General features: G+C 44.2%; 1 protein-coding gene across 2 annotated transcripts in view; it reads left to right on the top strand.

The window, feature by feature from the left end:
* TMEM132C (transmembrane protein 132C) overlaps positions 1-14,364 on the top strand; it is a 206,642-nt gene that overhangs the window by 176,317 nt on the left and 15,961 nt on the right. For both annotated transcript variants that reach the window (XM_038763698.1, XM_038763699.1), the window contains 2 exons: positions 10,392-10,597; positions 11,169-11,442. In XM_038763698.1, the coding sequence (XP_038619626.1) occupies positions 10,392-10,597; positions 11,169-11,442 (480 nt within the window). The remainder of the gene's footprint in view (positions 1-10,391; positions 10,598-11,168; positions 11,443-14,364) is intronic.

A 14,364-nucleotide genomic window follows, 5' to 3' on the forward strand; every position in this document is an offset into this window, starting at 1 on the left:
AAGAGTGCAAAAGAGTTAGAAAATATGAACCCTGTCCTCAAGGAGCCAACTGTATATTGGAGGAGAGAGATTAAGTAGCAATAAGAGATTAGGAGCAATAATAGAGAACTAAAGATAGATATATCTGTACTACAGGGGTTGTGTTAGTTCCAGAACAGAAGCAATTTTTCACAGCTGACACCATGAACTTGAATACTAATGAAAATACTAACTCGCTGCCTTGGTTAAGGATATATACGGGTTTAGAACTGGGATTTTCAAGCTCGGGATATTTGAAACCCAACATTGTCCTTTAAAAAGGGTGATGGGAGAAAATCAATCAATCAATCAATCATATTTATTGAGCGCTTACTTTGTGCAGAGCACTGTACTAAGCGCTTGGGAAGTACAAGTTGGCAACATATAGAGACAGTCCCTACCCAACAGTGGGCTCACAGTCTAAAATAAAAACTAGAGGCAGGTTGGTGGAGAGCAGGTTGCTCTTGACAAACTATTTTCACTTATCAAGAACATTAAATCCCAATAAAATGCTCTTACTGAAGCATAATGTGATGCATTCATGAGTCACGTTTTACTTAAATATGAAAACACTGCCTGGATTTAGTTAGTGGGATACAATTGTCTTTAAAGCCACGTGAGCCTGATAACCACAAATAGATGAATTTTGGATTAATGAAACGCTTCTAATCTAGGCCACGAGATACAAGGGACTATAGCCCAGATAAGGATTCTGGACATCTGGTTTCTGGTGTGGTAGCTTGAATTTAGGAGGACTGACCTCATTTTCTGATGGATATCTGCCTGACCCTGTTTTTCTGACCAGCTGTTCTGTGAGAGCGCTTCAGAGAAATAAGGACAGCATGGGGAAAAGTCCGTTAATAACCCCTGGCTTCTGTGTGCAGAGCATTATCAAGACAATTTGAAAAAGAATGAATTCATCCAAAAAGCTGTACTATCCTTGAATCAGAAGGAACCTCTGAGTTAGGAAACAGGACTTGAGTCAGATGGCAAAAATCTGATGAGCATCTAGTACCAGAATTAAATCTGACCCACTCAATCAATCAATAGTATTTATTGAGAATTTATTCTGTGCAGAACAATCAATCAATAGTATTTATTACGAGCTTATTGTGTGAGGAGCACTGTACTAAGCTTATGGGAGAGTGCAATACAGTAAAGTCGGTAGATTCATTCCCTTCCCACAGACAGCTCACGGTGTAGAGGGGGAGGAAGGCATTAAAATAAATTATGGATATGTACTTAAGTGCCGAGGGGCTGAGAGTGAGGTGATGATCAAGTGCTTAAAGGGTACAAATCGTTATCGTCAATCGTATTTATTGAGCGCTTACTGTGTGCAGAGCACTGTACTAAGCGCTAAGAAGTCCATGAGGAATGTTGAAGGAAAAGGGAGTGGGGGAAATGAGGGCTCAGTCAAGGAAAGCCACTTGGAGGAGGTGTGGTTTTATCATGGCTTTGAAGGTGGGAAAAGGAGTATTCTGTTATATGTGACTAGAGTGGGAGTTCCAGACCGGAGAAAGGACATCGGGCAAGGGGTTGGCTGTAAGATAGAGGAAACTGAGGCACAGTGAGTAAATTGGCATTAAAGGAACAAAGTGTGTAGTCTGGATTATAGTAGAAAATCAGTGAGATGAAGTAGGAGGGGATCAGCTGAACAAGTTCCTTAAACTAGTGGTAAGAATAATAATAATTAATAATTACAGTATTTGCCAAGCGCTTACTGTATGCCAAGCACTGTTCTAAGCGCTGGGATAGATACAGGGTAATCAGGTTGTCCCACGTGGGGCTCGCACTTTTAATCCCCATTTTACAGCTGAGGCACAGAGAAGTGAAGTGACTTGTCCATGGTCACACAGCAGACAAGTGGCAGAGTCAGGATTAGAACCTACGTCATTGATGAGGAGGTGGATGGGCAGCCACTGGAGTTTCTTAAGGAGTAGAGAGATAAGGACTGTGTGATTTTTCAAAAAAAAAAATATGATCCAAGCAGCAGAGTGTGAATGTGAGCCCATTGTTGGGTAGGGACCGTCTCTATGTGTTGCCGACTTGTACTTCCCAAGCGCTTAGTACAGTGCTCTGCGTACAGTAAGCGCTCGATTGAATGAATGAATGAAGTAAGGACTGGAGAAGGGAGAGACAGGATGCAGGGAGATCAGCAAGTGAGGTTAATGCAGTAGTAAAGGTGGGTTATGATGGTGGGATATGATAAGTCCTTGGATAAGCATCGTAGCAGTTTGAATGGAGAGGGAAGGAAGGATTTTATTCATTTATTCATTCGTTTGTATTTATGGAGTGCTTACTGTGTGCAGAACACTGTACTAAGTGCTTGGAAAGTATAATTCAGCAACAGATAGAGACAATCCCTAACCAGCAATGAGGAGAACCAACAGGATTTGATGACTTAACATTCTGGAGAGTAGACATCATCCCCTGTCTTCAGTGAGTTTACAATCTAGCAGGGAAGACTGACTCTAAATTAAATTGCAGGTAGATGGAATCAGTAGAGTACAAAAAGGTATGTCTGTAAGTGCTACAGTGGGCGGAGAGGAGAGGGGTCAAATGCTTAGGTGACATTTAAGAGCTGGAGTTGAAGTTGGGGATAAATATAGGTGGGGCATTTGAGAGGTTATTCAGGAAAGGCCTCCCGAAGGAGTAAGGATTTTAGAAAGGCTTTGAAAATGGACAGAGTAAGAAGGAAGAGGGCTTTCCAGGCAGGAGAAAGGGTGTGAAGAAGAGGACGAGAGAGGGGTGATAGATTGGGAGCACGCTGTGGGCCTGTGAGAGAGTTAAATGTCTGGAGTAGTTGGTGCAGACAGTGGGTCTGAGAATCAATGAGTCAGTAATAATTGTGGTATTTGTTAAGTCCTTATTCTACGCCAAGCACAGAATTAAAAGCACAGAATTAAAATAATTAAAATCCCTTCAAAGCCCTACTGAGAGCTCACCTCCTCCAGGAGGCCTTCCCAGACTGAGCTCCCCCTCCCCATTCCCCTGTACCTTCTTCCCCTCCCCACAACACCTGTATATATGTATATATGTTTGTACAGATTTATTACTCTATTTATTTATTTTACTTGTACATATTTATTCTATTTATTTTATTTTGTTAATATGTTTTTTGTTGTCTGTCTCCCCCTTCTAGACTGTGAGCCCGGTGTTGGGTAGGGACCATCTCTATATGTTGCCGACTTAGACTTCCCAAGTGCTTAGTACAGTGCTCTGCGCACAGTAAGTGCTCAATAAAAACGATTGAATGAATGAATGAATGAAGTGCTGGGGAAGATGTGATATATGTGGATCCACATGTCTGGATTTCCACCAACAGCGCTCCTTCTGTATGAGCAATGAAAGGAACCTCCCCTTTCTAGACTGTGAGCCCATTGTTGGGTAGGGACCATCTCTATATGTTGCCTACTTGTACTTCCCAAGCACTTAGTACAGTGCTCTGCACACAGTAAGCGCTCAATAAATATGAATGAATTAATGAATGAATGAATGGAGAAAGCGCACTGTGGAGGTGATCCAGGGCTGGAGGTTGGTGGGGTGAGATTGATGGAAGGACAGGGGTGTGAGTCCCAGGTGTTTGTCCCCTGGTCGCAATCATTCCCTTCCTGGGTTTAAGCTTTCCATCCCTCCATTTTCCCAGACACTGACTTTGCAATAGGAACTCACCCATTATCTCTGCAATTGATTTAAGGCATTTCCCTCAGCAGTTTTCCTTCATGCCCTGTGCCCATCAATTGTACTCAGAAAACAGTGACTGAATGTGCATAGTGCCCGGTAAGGTTTGGGCAAGGATTTTTTCATTGTGGAACATTCTAATAATCTGAGTGCGACCAAATTAAGCCTTTCAGGAAGCATTCCCAGATGGGGTTGCAATTCTGGAGCCATGCACTGATAATTTCATCCCAGGGCAATCCTGGTGAACCCTGATAGAGCCCGATTAACCGATAGCATTTCTGGCCTATCCAATCCCCAGCTCTGTCCACATACCTTATGGCTGTATGATGAGCTTGAGGGCAGGGATTGTATCTACTAATGTTTTAAAAACAGTATTTGTGCATTTCTTAAGCACTTATTATGTGCCAGGGACTGTGCTAAGCACTAATCAGATTCCATATTCATTCATTCATTCAATCGTATTTATTGAGAAGCAGCGTGGCTCAGTGGAAAGAGCACGGGCTTTGAAGTCAGAGGTCATGGGTTCAAGTCCCGGCTCCGCCACGTGTCTGCTGTGTGACCTTGGGCAAGTCACTTCACTTCTCTGAGCCTCAGTTCCCTCATCTGTAAAATGGGGATGAAGACTGTGAGCCCCACGTGGGACAACTTGATCACCTTGTATCCCCCCGGCGCTTAGAACAGTGCTGTGCACATAGTAAGCGCTTAACAAATGCCATCATTATTATTATTATTATTATTGAGCGCTTACTGTGTGCAGAGCACTGTACTAAGCACTTGGGAAGTACAAATTGGCAACATAATCCCACATGGGGCTCGGTCTTAATCCTCATTTTACAGATGAGGTAAAACTGAGGCACAGAGAAGTTAAGTGACTTGCCCAAGATAACACAGCAGACACGTGGCAGAGCTTGGATTAGAACCTAGGTCCTCCTGACACCAAGCCCAGTGTTCAATCCACTAGGCAACACTGCTTTTTATTACTCTATTTATTTATTTATTCATTTTACTTATACATATCTATTCTATTTATTTTATTTTGTTAGTATGTTTGGTTTTGTTCTCTGTCTCCCCCTCTTAGACTGTGAGCCCACTGTTGGGTAGGGAATGTCTCTATATGTTGCCAACTTGTACTCCCCAAGCGCTTAGTACAGTGCTCTGCACACAGTAAGCGCTCAATAAATACGATTGATTGATTGATTGATTGCTTTTCTACCTCTATCGTACTCTCCCAAGAACTTGGAATAATGCTCAGTACAGAGGAAGCACTCAAAAATACTAGTGCTTAAAAAATCAGGGTACAAATTTTCACTGTGTCAACCAAACAAATCTTCATTATCCTGTGCCTTCCTCCACTTAAAACCGATCCAAAAGGAACCGGCACAGCTCCAAGAAAGATGATTATTTGACCGAGGAGTAGTCCAAATACATTCCCAGGTAATGGATAATAATAATAATAATAATAATAATAATGGCATTTGTTAAGGCCTTTGTGTTCTTGTTACAGCTGTTGTGCTGCTGATCATAAAGAATAATAACCACGTCTCACAGCCATTACAAATTCTTCATCATGATTTGAAGACAAATGGTGCTTCCAGAATGATAAAGGCAGGCTGCCTGGGATTAGGAACAGCCCTATGTTCTAACCTACATTAAAGTTTCATGAACAAGTGGCAGGCTGTTTTGAAAGGATATATAACTCTTTCACCAGTCATTTATTCTCAAAATTCTAGGAGATTGTAACACCTGTTGGAAAAGTTTAGCGAGCAGCTGAAACTGGAATTCTGCTCATGGATTTCATGTAGCTAAGAATTTGTCCATTTTGTTGTTGTTGTTGCTTTGCTAAGCGGAATCCTCCCATCACAGTCGAAGAATTTGGCTTCTTGAATATTGGTAACCAGCACCCAGGAAGCCTGTGGAATTATCTGCATCCCTGCCTGCATTTCCTGGAGCCAATTTCCAAGCTCCTTCGGGTTGTCTCACTACCTCCTCTATCCTGGCAGCCTTTCAAATCAACACAAAAATTTACCAACCTCTCACAGATACAATCAGTCCAGCATTCCCCCAGGAATCATCCAAATCATTCATTCGTTCAATCGTATTTCCTGAGCGCTTACTGTGTGCAGAGCGCTGTACCAAGTGCCTGGAAAGTACAATTCAGCAACAAATAGAGACAATCCCTACCCAACAATGGGCTCACCATCAGTGAAAACGGCGTTCTTTGCTAAACACGTGGATTTCTGAACACAGGTGAAATGAGCAAGTGTCTATTTCCAAGGAGGCTGTTAGAGAGCATCTTTTGGCCGCTTTCTGGGATATCTAAAATCAGGGTTTCTGTGTCTAAAGGATTATGATGAACCCACTACAGCAAAGACTCTTCTAGACTGTGAGCCCGCTGTTGGGTAGGGACCGTCTCTATATGTTGCCAACTTGTACTTCCCAAGCGCTTAGTACAGTGCTCTGCACACGGTAAGCGCTCAATAAATACGATTGAATGAATGAATGAATCTAAATTGAGCCTCTGCTATTCTGTAGAAAGAGTTCATCCCACCTAGACCTGTTTTACCTATGTTTGAAGGGGCAGTGGAATGAATGGCCTCAGAAACCAGTACCATTTGTTACGTTGATTTAATTCACATAATTCTATATGTTGCCAACTTGTACTTCCCAAGCGCATAGTACAGTGCTCTGCACACAGTAAGCGCTCAATAAATATGACTGAATGAATGAATGAATGACAATTCAAGAACGGGAGTGATAGTTGAATGTAGGCTTGTTCATCCGGTCATTCAATTGTATTGATTGAGCACTTGTTGGGGGCAGGGAATGTCACTGCATGTTGTCGTATTGTGCTTTCCCAAGCGCTTAGTACAGTGCTGTGCACACAGTAAGCGCTCAATAAATACAATTGAATGATATGATTGATTGAATGAATAAATGAGTCATTAGCTGCAGGAGGGTAGAGCATGGAGAATACAAAACCCATCCAGAATGAAAGGTGAAATAGATCCCTGGGAGAGAAATCATGGCAGCTTATTATTTCAGAGGAGTTTTCTTTTCATTTCTGAAGGAACGTCAGCTCATTTAGTAATGCGATGGCTCCCATTCCTAGCCACTTAATGCATGATTAACGAGCCACAAGATTTCCCTCGACGTTCATGACACCTTTAGGATTAGATCTGACAATGACTTTATCGCATACGGCCACTTCATACTCTCTGCGTTTCTCTTAATTATTTATATATTCTGGAGTGGTTTAATTCCCTCCCACCAGTACTCAGAGAGGTAATAAATGAGGAAAGTCAATGGCCTGTAAATTACAACATTGATTAAAGAAGTGATTACTGGTAGAACTCTTACATGACTATTATGTTAATTAATGCCTGCTTAGACTTCAGAACAGTATTTACATGTTAACGACAGATCTATTGCAGTGTCTAAAACCAGTTTACATCTTTCATCAAAACGTAAACACTGTGAGACTTATCATTTGAGCAGCGTGGCTCAATGGAAAGAGTGCACACCGCCACGATTCCCCGGGCCACATTTCACCTGCAACGGCACTCTAAGAAGTTGTGTTGTGCACCGGGGACATCATTAAATAGTACAGACACACGGGAAGATATAAAATTAGGAAAATGTAGGTCTCTGAATGCCTAATCCTTTGGTTTCCATATCTGGAAAAATTGCCATTGCAGATAAAACGTGCCAGTTTTGTGGAGATGACTTTTAGACTGTGAGCCCACTGTTGGGTAGGGACTGTCTCTATATGTTGCCAACTTGTACTTCCCAAGTGCTTAGTACAGTGCTCTGCACACAGTAAGCGCTCAATAAGTATGATTGATGGTGATGATGATGATGGGGAGAAATGATATGTTCACTTTAGTTACTGATTCCTATTCATTCATTCACGGGCTTTGGAGTCAAATTCCAGCCCCGCCACTTGTCGGCTGTGTGACTTTGGTCAAGTCACTTCACTTCTCTGGGCCTCAGTTACCTCATCTGTAAAATGGGGATGAAGACTGTGAGCCCCCCGTGGGACAACCTGATCACCTTGTAACCTCCCCAGCGCTTAGAACAGTGCTTTGTACATAGTAAGTGCTTAATAAATGCCATTATTATTATTATTATTATTATTATTTGTTGGTGAGATGATGATTCCATTTCCCTCGCAAGAGTCTCACTCCGGAGCTTCACCCCAATCGGCCCCATTAGACTGTAAGCGCGTTGAAGGCAGGGATTGGATCTACCAACTCTACTGGACTCCCCCAAGCGCATAGCACACTGCTCTGTACACAGTAAGTGCTCAATGAATCCAACTGATAGATTTCCCATGAAATGCACTCATCCATACCAGCTCTGACTCCTATCCTAAGGCTAGGAACATCTCCTCCGAGCAGCATTCCCTGATTAAGCCCTCCTCTCCTCTTCTCCCCATCCCTTCTGTGCCATTCTTACTTGCTCCTTCATTCATTCACCTTCCCTCCCATCCCCACAGCACATATGTATATATCTGTATACATAAGCAGAGAAGCAGCGTGGCTCAGTGGAAAGAGCCCGGGCTTTGGACTCAAAGGTCATGGGTTCAAATCCCGGCTCCACCACTTGTCTGCTGTGTGACTTTGGGCAAGTCACTTCACTTCTCTGGCCCTCAGTTCCCTCATCTGTAAAATGGGGCTGAAGACTGTGAGTTCCCCGTGGGACAACCTGGTAAACTTGTAACCTCCCCAGCGCTTAGTGCACATAGTAAGCACTTAATACGTACCATTATTATAATATTATTATTATACATCTGTAATTTATGTATTTATTTATCTATTTAGTTATTTATATTAATGTCTGTCTCCCCCTCTGGACTGTGAGGTCGCTGTGGGCAGGAATGTATCTATTTGTTGTTATATTATACTCTTCCAAGCACTTAGTAAAGTGCTTTGTATGCTACAAGAACTCAATAAGTACAATTGAATGAATGAATGAATGAATGAATGAATATGGCTCAAATGGAGAAGACCCTTTCAGAAAGGGTTGGAACCTATGCACTTAAAAGCATTCACCGGTAGCATTTCTGCACATATCGACTTACCCTGCTTGTTAAGTACTTATTCAACTGCATATTCATTTATTCATTCATTCAATTGTATTTATTGAGTGCTTACTGTGTGCAGAGCACTATACTAAGCACTTGGGAAGTACAAGTTGGCAACATATAGAGACGGTCCCCACCCAACAGCGGGCTCACAGTCTAGAAGGGGGAGACAGACAACAAAACAAAACATATTAACAAAATAAAATAAATAGAATATGTAAATATGTACAAGTAAAATAGAGTAATAAATCTGTACAAACATATACACAGATGCTGTGGGGAGGGAAAGGAGGTGGGGTGGGGGATGGGGAAGGGGAGAGGAAGGAGGGGGCTCAGTCTAGGAAGGCCTCCTGGAGGAGGTGAGTTCTCAGTAGGGCTTTGAAGGGAGGAAGAGAGCTAGCTTGGCGGAGGGGCAGAGGGAGGGCATTCCAGGCCAGGGGGAGGACATGGGCCGGCGGTTGACGGTGGAACAGGTGAGAACGAGGCCCAGTGAGGAGATTAGCAGCAGAGGAACGGAGGGTGCGGGCTGGGCTGGAGAAGGAAAGAAGGGAGGTGGGGTAGGAGAGGGTGAGGTGATGGAAAGCCTTGAAGCCGAGAGTGAGGAGTTTTTGCCTGCTGCGTAGGTTAATTGGTAGCCACTGGAGATTTTTGAGGAGGGGAGCAACATGCCCAGAGCGTTTCTACACAAAGATGATCCGGGCAGCAGCGTGAAGTACAGATTGAAGTGGGGAGAGACAGGAGGATGGGAGATCAGAGAGGAGGCTGATGCAGTATTCCAGTCAGAATAAAATGAGAGATTGAACCAGCTGGGTAGCGGTTTGGATGGGGAGGAAAGAGCGGATCTTGGCAATGTTGCGGAGGTGAGACTGGCAGTTTTTGGTGATGGATTGGATGTGAGGGGTGAACGAGAGAGCGGAGTCGAGGATGACACCAAGTTTGCGGGCTTGTGAGACGGGAAGGACGGTAGTGCCGTCAACAATGATGGGAAAGTCAGGGAGAGGGCAGGGTTTGGGAGGGAAGATAAGAAGTTCAGTCTTGGACATATCCACTTTTCCTATCTGTAAATTACTTAGACTCTACATTCAGCCCAAAGTTGTAAGATGCCTTAGGGAGGGCTGGTGTCTTTCAACTCTGTTGTACTCTCCCAAGTGCTCAGTATATTGCTCTGCACACCGAAGGTGCTCAACACACTCATCGACCGACTGCCTGATGAATTTCCAGCCTCTTCATGCTCAGCCCCAGTCTCAGCAAGGTCAAGAAGCGGCAGTCGTGGTTACCAATCCCTCAGAAAGACCGAAACTCAGAACAGGACAAACGGAAGGCTAGCTAGTTGCTTTCTAAATAGGATGCAGTCTAAGAACAAATCCAGCCAAATCGTGTTTCCCTCGAGAGTGGAAGAAGTTCCACGCAGGCAACTTAGATGTCCACCGGCACTCATTAACACGTACAGAGGTACACTGGGATTAGCTGTTGGGTGTCGGATGTTTGGGATACAAGTTCTTCCTGGTTGATTCCCAGCACGGTCCCTTGAGCAACTTCCCGTGTTTGAAGGAAAAATAATAAGATTGCCTCCTTCCCCACTGTCTTATTTCCCTCTTGTTTTCCTCAGGTGTCTGACAGATGTGACTATGTTTTCGTCAATGGCAAAGAAATGAAAGGCCAGGTTGATGCGGTAGTGAACTTCACCTACCAATATCTCAGCGCCCCTCTGCAGATGACAGTGTGGGTGCCCCGCCTGCCGCTTCAGATTGAAATCTCCGACGTGGAGCTGAGCCAAATCAAAGGCTGGAGGGTGCCCATTGTTTCCAATAAGAGGTCGGTTTACTTCTTCTGCAGCTTGACCCTGAAAAGCGTTCGCCCCCCGATGCCCTCCCTCGGCGTTTTAATCCATGAGCGATCCGGGTGAAAGTTCTGTATATATGTATATATGTTTGTACATATTTATTACTCTATTTATTTTACTTGTACATATCTATTCTATTTTATTTTGTTAGTATGTTTGGTTTTGTCTCCCCCTTTTAGACTGTGAGCCCACCGTTGGGTAGGGACTGTCTCTATATGTTGCCAACTTGTGCTTCCCAAGCGCTCAGTCCGGTGCTCTGCACACAGTAAGCGCTCAATAAATACGATTGATGATGATGATGAAGTAGAAAGTGCGACTTTACCGATCGACTACGGGGTGTTTAAGGTCTCAGGTTCTAAACTCAATTTTCTCAGACGGGGAGGGCCATCTTTCCAGCTGCCAACTGCCGCAGCCTTCTCTGAGGTAGGCAAAGGTTTTGGTTTCTTGCTCCAGACTAGGTCCGCGACCCACCGAGACCAAAGTTGGGTTTGCACTGTATTACGTTGGGGACCTCTCCGGAACTTGCTCTTCCTTCCCTTTCAGACCCACACGAGACAGTGACGACGACGACGAGGATGAGAGGAGGGGCAGGGGCTGTGCCCTCCAGTTCCAGCATGCCACCGTGAGGGTGCTGACCCAATTTGTAGCCGAAGGCCCCAATCCCTGGGGGCAGCCCTCATATTTGCTCAGCTCCAACTGGCACTTTGACATCAGCGACCTGGTAACGGACTTCATGAAACTGGAGGAGCCTCATGTAGCCAAACTGCAGGACGGGAAGATTTTGATCGGAAAGGAAGTTGGTATGACGACAGTACAGGTGAGACTCCAAATCCCATCTCCCTGTCCCTGATTTCTACAATAATAATAATGATGGCATTTATTAAGCGCTTACCATGTGCAAAGCACCGTTCTAAGCGCTGGGGAGGTTACAAGGTGATCAGGTTGTCCCGCGGGGGGCTCACAGTCTTAATCCCCATTTTACAGATGAGGGAACTGAAGCATGGAGAAATTAAGTGACTTCATTCATTCATTCATTCATTCAATCGTATTTATTGAGCGTTTACTGTGTGCAGAGCACTGGACTAAGCTCTTGGGAAGTACAAGTTGGCAACATACAGAGACGGCCCCTACCCAACAGTGGGCTCACAGTCTAGAAGACTGTTTCTATAATTTCGCAGAGAAGCAGCGTGGCTCGGTGGAAAGAGCCCGGGCTTTGGAGTCAGAGGTCACGGGTTTCTATAATTTCGCAGAGAAGCAGCGTGGCTCGGTGGAAAGAGCCCGGGCTTTGGAGTCAGAGGTCACGGGTTCAAATCCCGGTTCCACCACTTGTCAGCTGTGTGACTTTGGGCAAGTCACTTCGCTTCTCTGGGCCTCAGTTGCCTCATCTGTCAAATGGGGATGAAGACTGTGAGCCCCCAGTGGGACAACCTGATCACCTTGTAACCACCCTAGCACTTAGAACAGTGCTTTGCACATAGTAAGCGCTTAACAAATACCCTAATTATTACTATTTGCACATAGTAAGCACTTAATAAATGCCATTATTATTATTATTATTATTATTATTATTATTAGAGAAGCAGCGTGGCTCAGTGGAAAGAGCCCGGGCTTTGGAGTCAGAGGTCACGGGTTCAAATCCCGGTTCCACCGCTTGTCAGCTGTGTGACTTTGGGCAAGTCACTTCACTTCTCTGGGCCTCAGTTACCTCATCTGTCAAATGGGGATGAAGACTGTGAGCCCCCCGTGGGACAACCTGATCACCTTGTAACCTCCCTAGCGCTTAGAACAGTGTTTTGCACATAGTAAGCGCTTAATAAATGCTATCATTATTATTATATTCCCCCTCTAGAATGTGAGCTCTCTGTGGAAAGTGTTTAGTAGGATTCTCTGCGCACAGAAAGTACTCAGTAAATGCCACTGAGTGACATCACAGTAAACCAGGAAGCCCAGCCCAAGAAAGACAGCTAACGATCAATTTGTTTAAGATTACCATTTAATTGCTATTACTTAACCAGCCATTGCTGGGTAGGGACCGTCTCTATATGTTGCCGACTTGTACTTCGCAAGCGCTTAGTACAGTGCTCTGCACACAGTAAGTGCTCAATAAATAATAATAATAATAATAGCATTTATTAAGCACTTACTATGTGCAAAGCACTGTTCTAAACACTGGGGAGGATAGAAGGTGATCAGGTTGTCCCACGGGGAGCTCACAGTCTTCATCCCCATTTGACAGATGAGGTAACTGAGGCACAGAGAAGTTAAGTGACTTGCCCAAAGTCACACAGCTGACAGTTGGCGGAGCCGGGATTACGATTGAATGAATGAATGAATGAATGAATGAATGAACTTGAGGCTTTGAATTCTCACGTGCAGCCTGCACGTCTCACTGAATAATCCTATTCATTCATTCATTCAATCGTATTTATTGAGCGCTTACTGTGTGCAGAGCACTGTACTAAGTGCTTGGGAAGTACAAGTTGACAACATATAGAGACAGTTCCTACCCAACAGTGGGTTCACAGTCTAGGCCAGTCACCAAAATTGAAGAGGGATATAATACTCAGACAATTGTGACCTGCACGTATCTAGGTACCACCGAATGCATGAATGGAAAGATAAATAACAAAAAGGTAATTAAGTTCCAGGAAAATATTGAATCAATCAAATACTATTTCCTGTGTGCCTTCTGTGTCCATATTGTTGCATTTTCTAAGTGTTTGGGAGGGTACAATAGAGTTAGAAGTTAAAATCCCTGTCCTGAAGGAGTATACAGTCTAATGGGAAAAATAATCTCCACATTCTCCCACTAGTACCTGCGGTAATAATAATGACGATGGTATTTGTTAAGCGCTTACCGTGTGTCAAGCACTGTCCTAAATGCTGGGGTAGATACAAACTAATTAAGTTGGACACAGTCCCAGTCCCATGGGGGGGCTCACAGTCTTAATCCCCATTTTACAGATGAGGGAACAGAGGCACAGAGAAGTTAAGTGACTTTCCCAAGTTCACACCACAGGCAAGTGGAGGAGCGGGATTAGAACCCGGGTCCTTGCTCTATCCACTGAGTCATGCTGCACTATTCTTGAAAGAAAAATAAAATCAGAAATAACACTCCAATGACTAAATGGTTGAAACACAAAACTGTAGTTTTTGTTTTGAAAGTTCCTGGGGCGTTTGATGTGACCAGAGTCAAGCGTAATCATTCAGTCACATTTATTGAGCGCTTACTGTGTGCAGAGCAGCGTGGCTCGGCGGAAAGAGCCCGGGCTTTGGAGTCAGAGGTCATGGGTTCAAATCCCGGCTCCGCCACAAGTCAGCTGTGTGACTTTGGGCAAGTCACTTAACTTCTCTGGGCCTCAGTTACCTCATCTGTAAAGTGGAGATTAAGACTGCGAGCCCCCCGGGGGACAACTTGATCACCTTGTAACCTCCCCAGCGCTTAGAACAGTGCTTTGCACATAGTAAGCGCTTAATAAATGCCATTATTATTATTATTATGTGACCAGAGTCAAGCGCAATCATTCAATCGCATTTATTGAGTGCTTACTTTGTGCAGGGCACTGTACTAAGTGCTTGAAAAGTACAATTCAGCAACAAATAGAGACAATCCCTGCCCACAGTGGGCTCACAGTCTAGAAATCGGTCTGGAATGGCTCTACGGAGCAGGAGAGTTTTTAGTAGAGTTTCAGGAAGGGAATGTTTACAATTTGGAAAAGGGGAGGAGGAAGAAGATGAC

This window comes from Tachyglossus aculeatus, chromosome 21 (assembly GCF_015852505.1).
Source record: "Tachyglossus aculeatus isolate mTacAcu1 chromosome 21, mTacAcu1.pri, whole genome shotgun sequence".
NCBI lineage: Eukaryota > Metazoa > Chordata > Mammalia > Monotremata > Tachyglossidae > Tachyglossus > Tachyglossus aculeatus.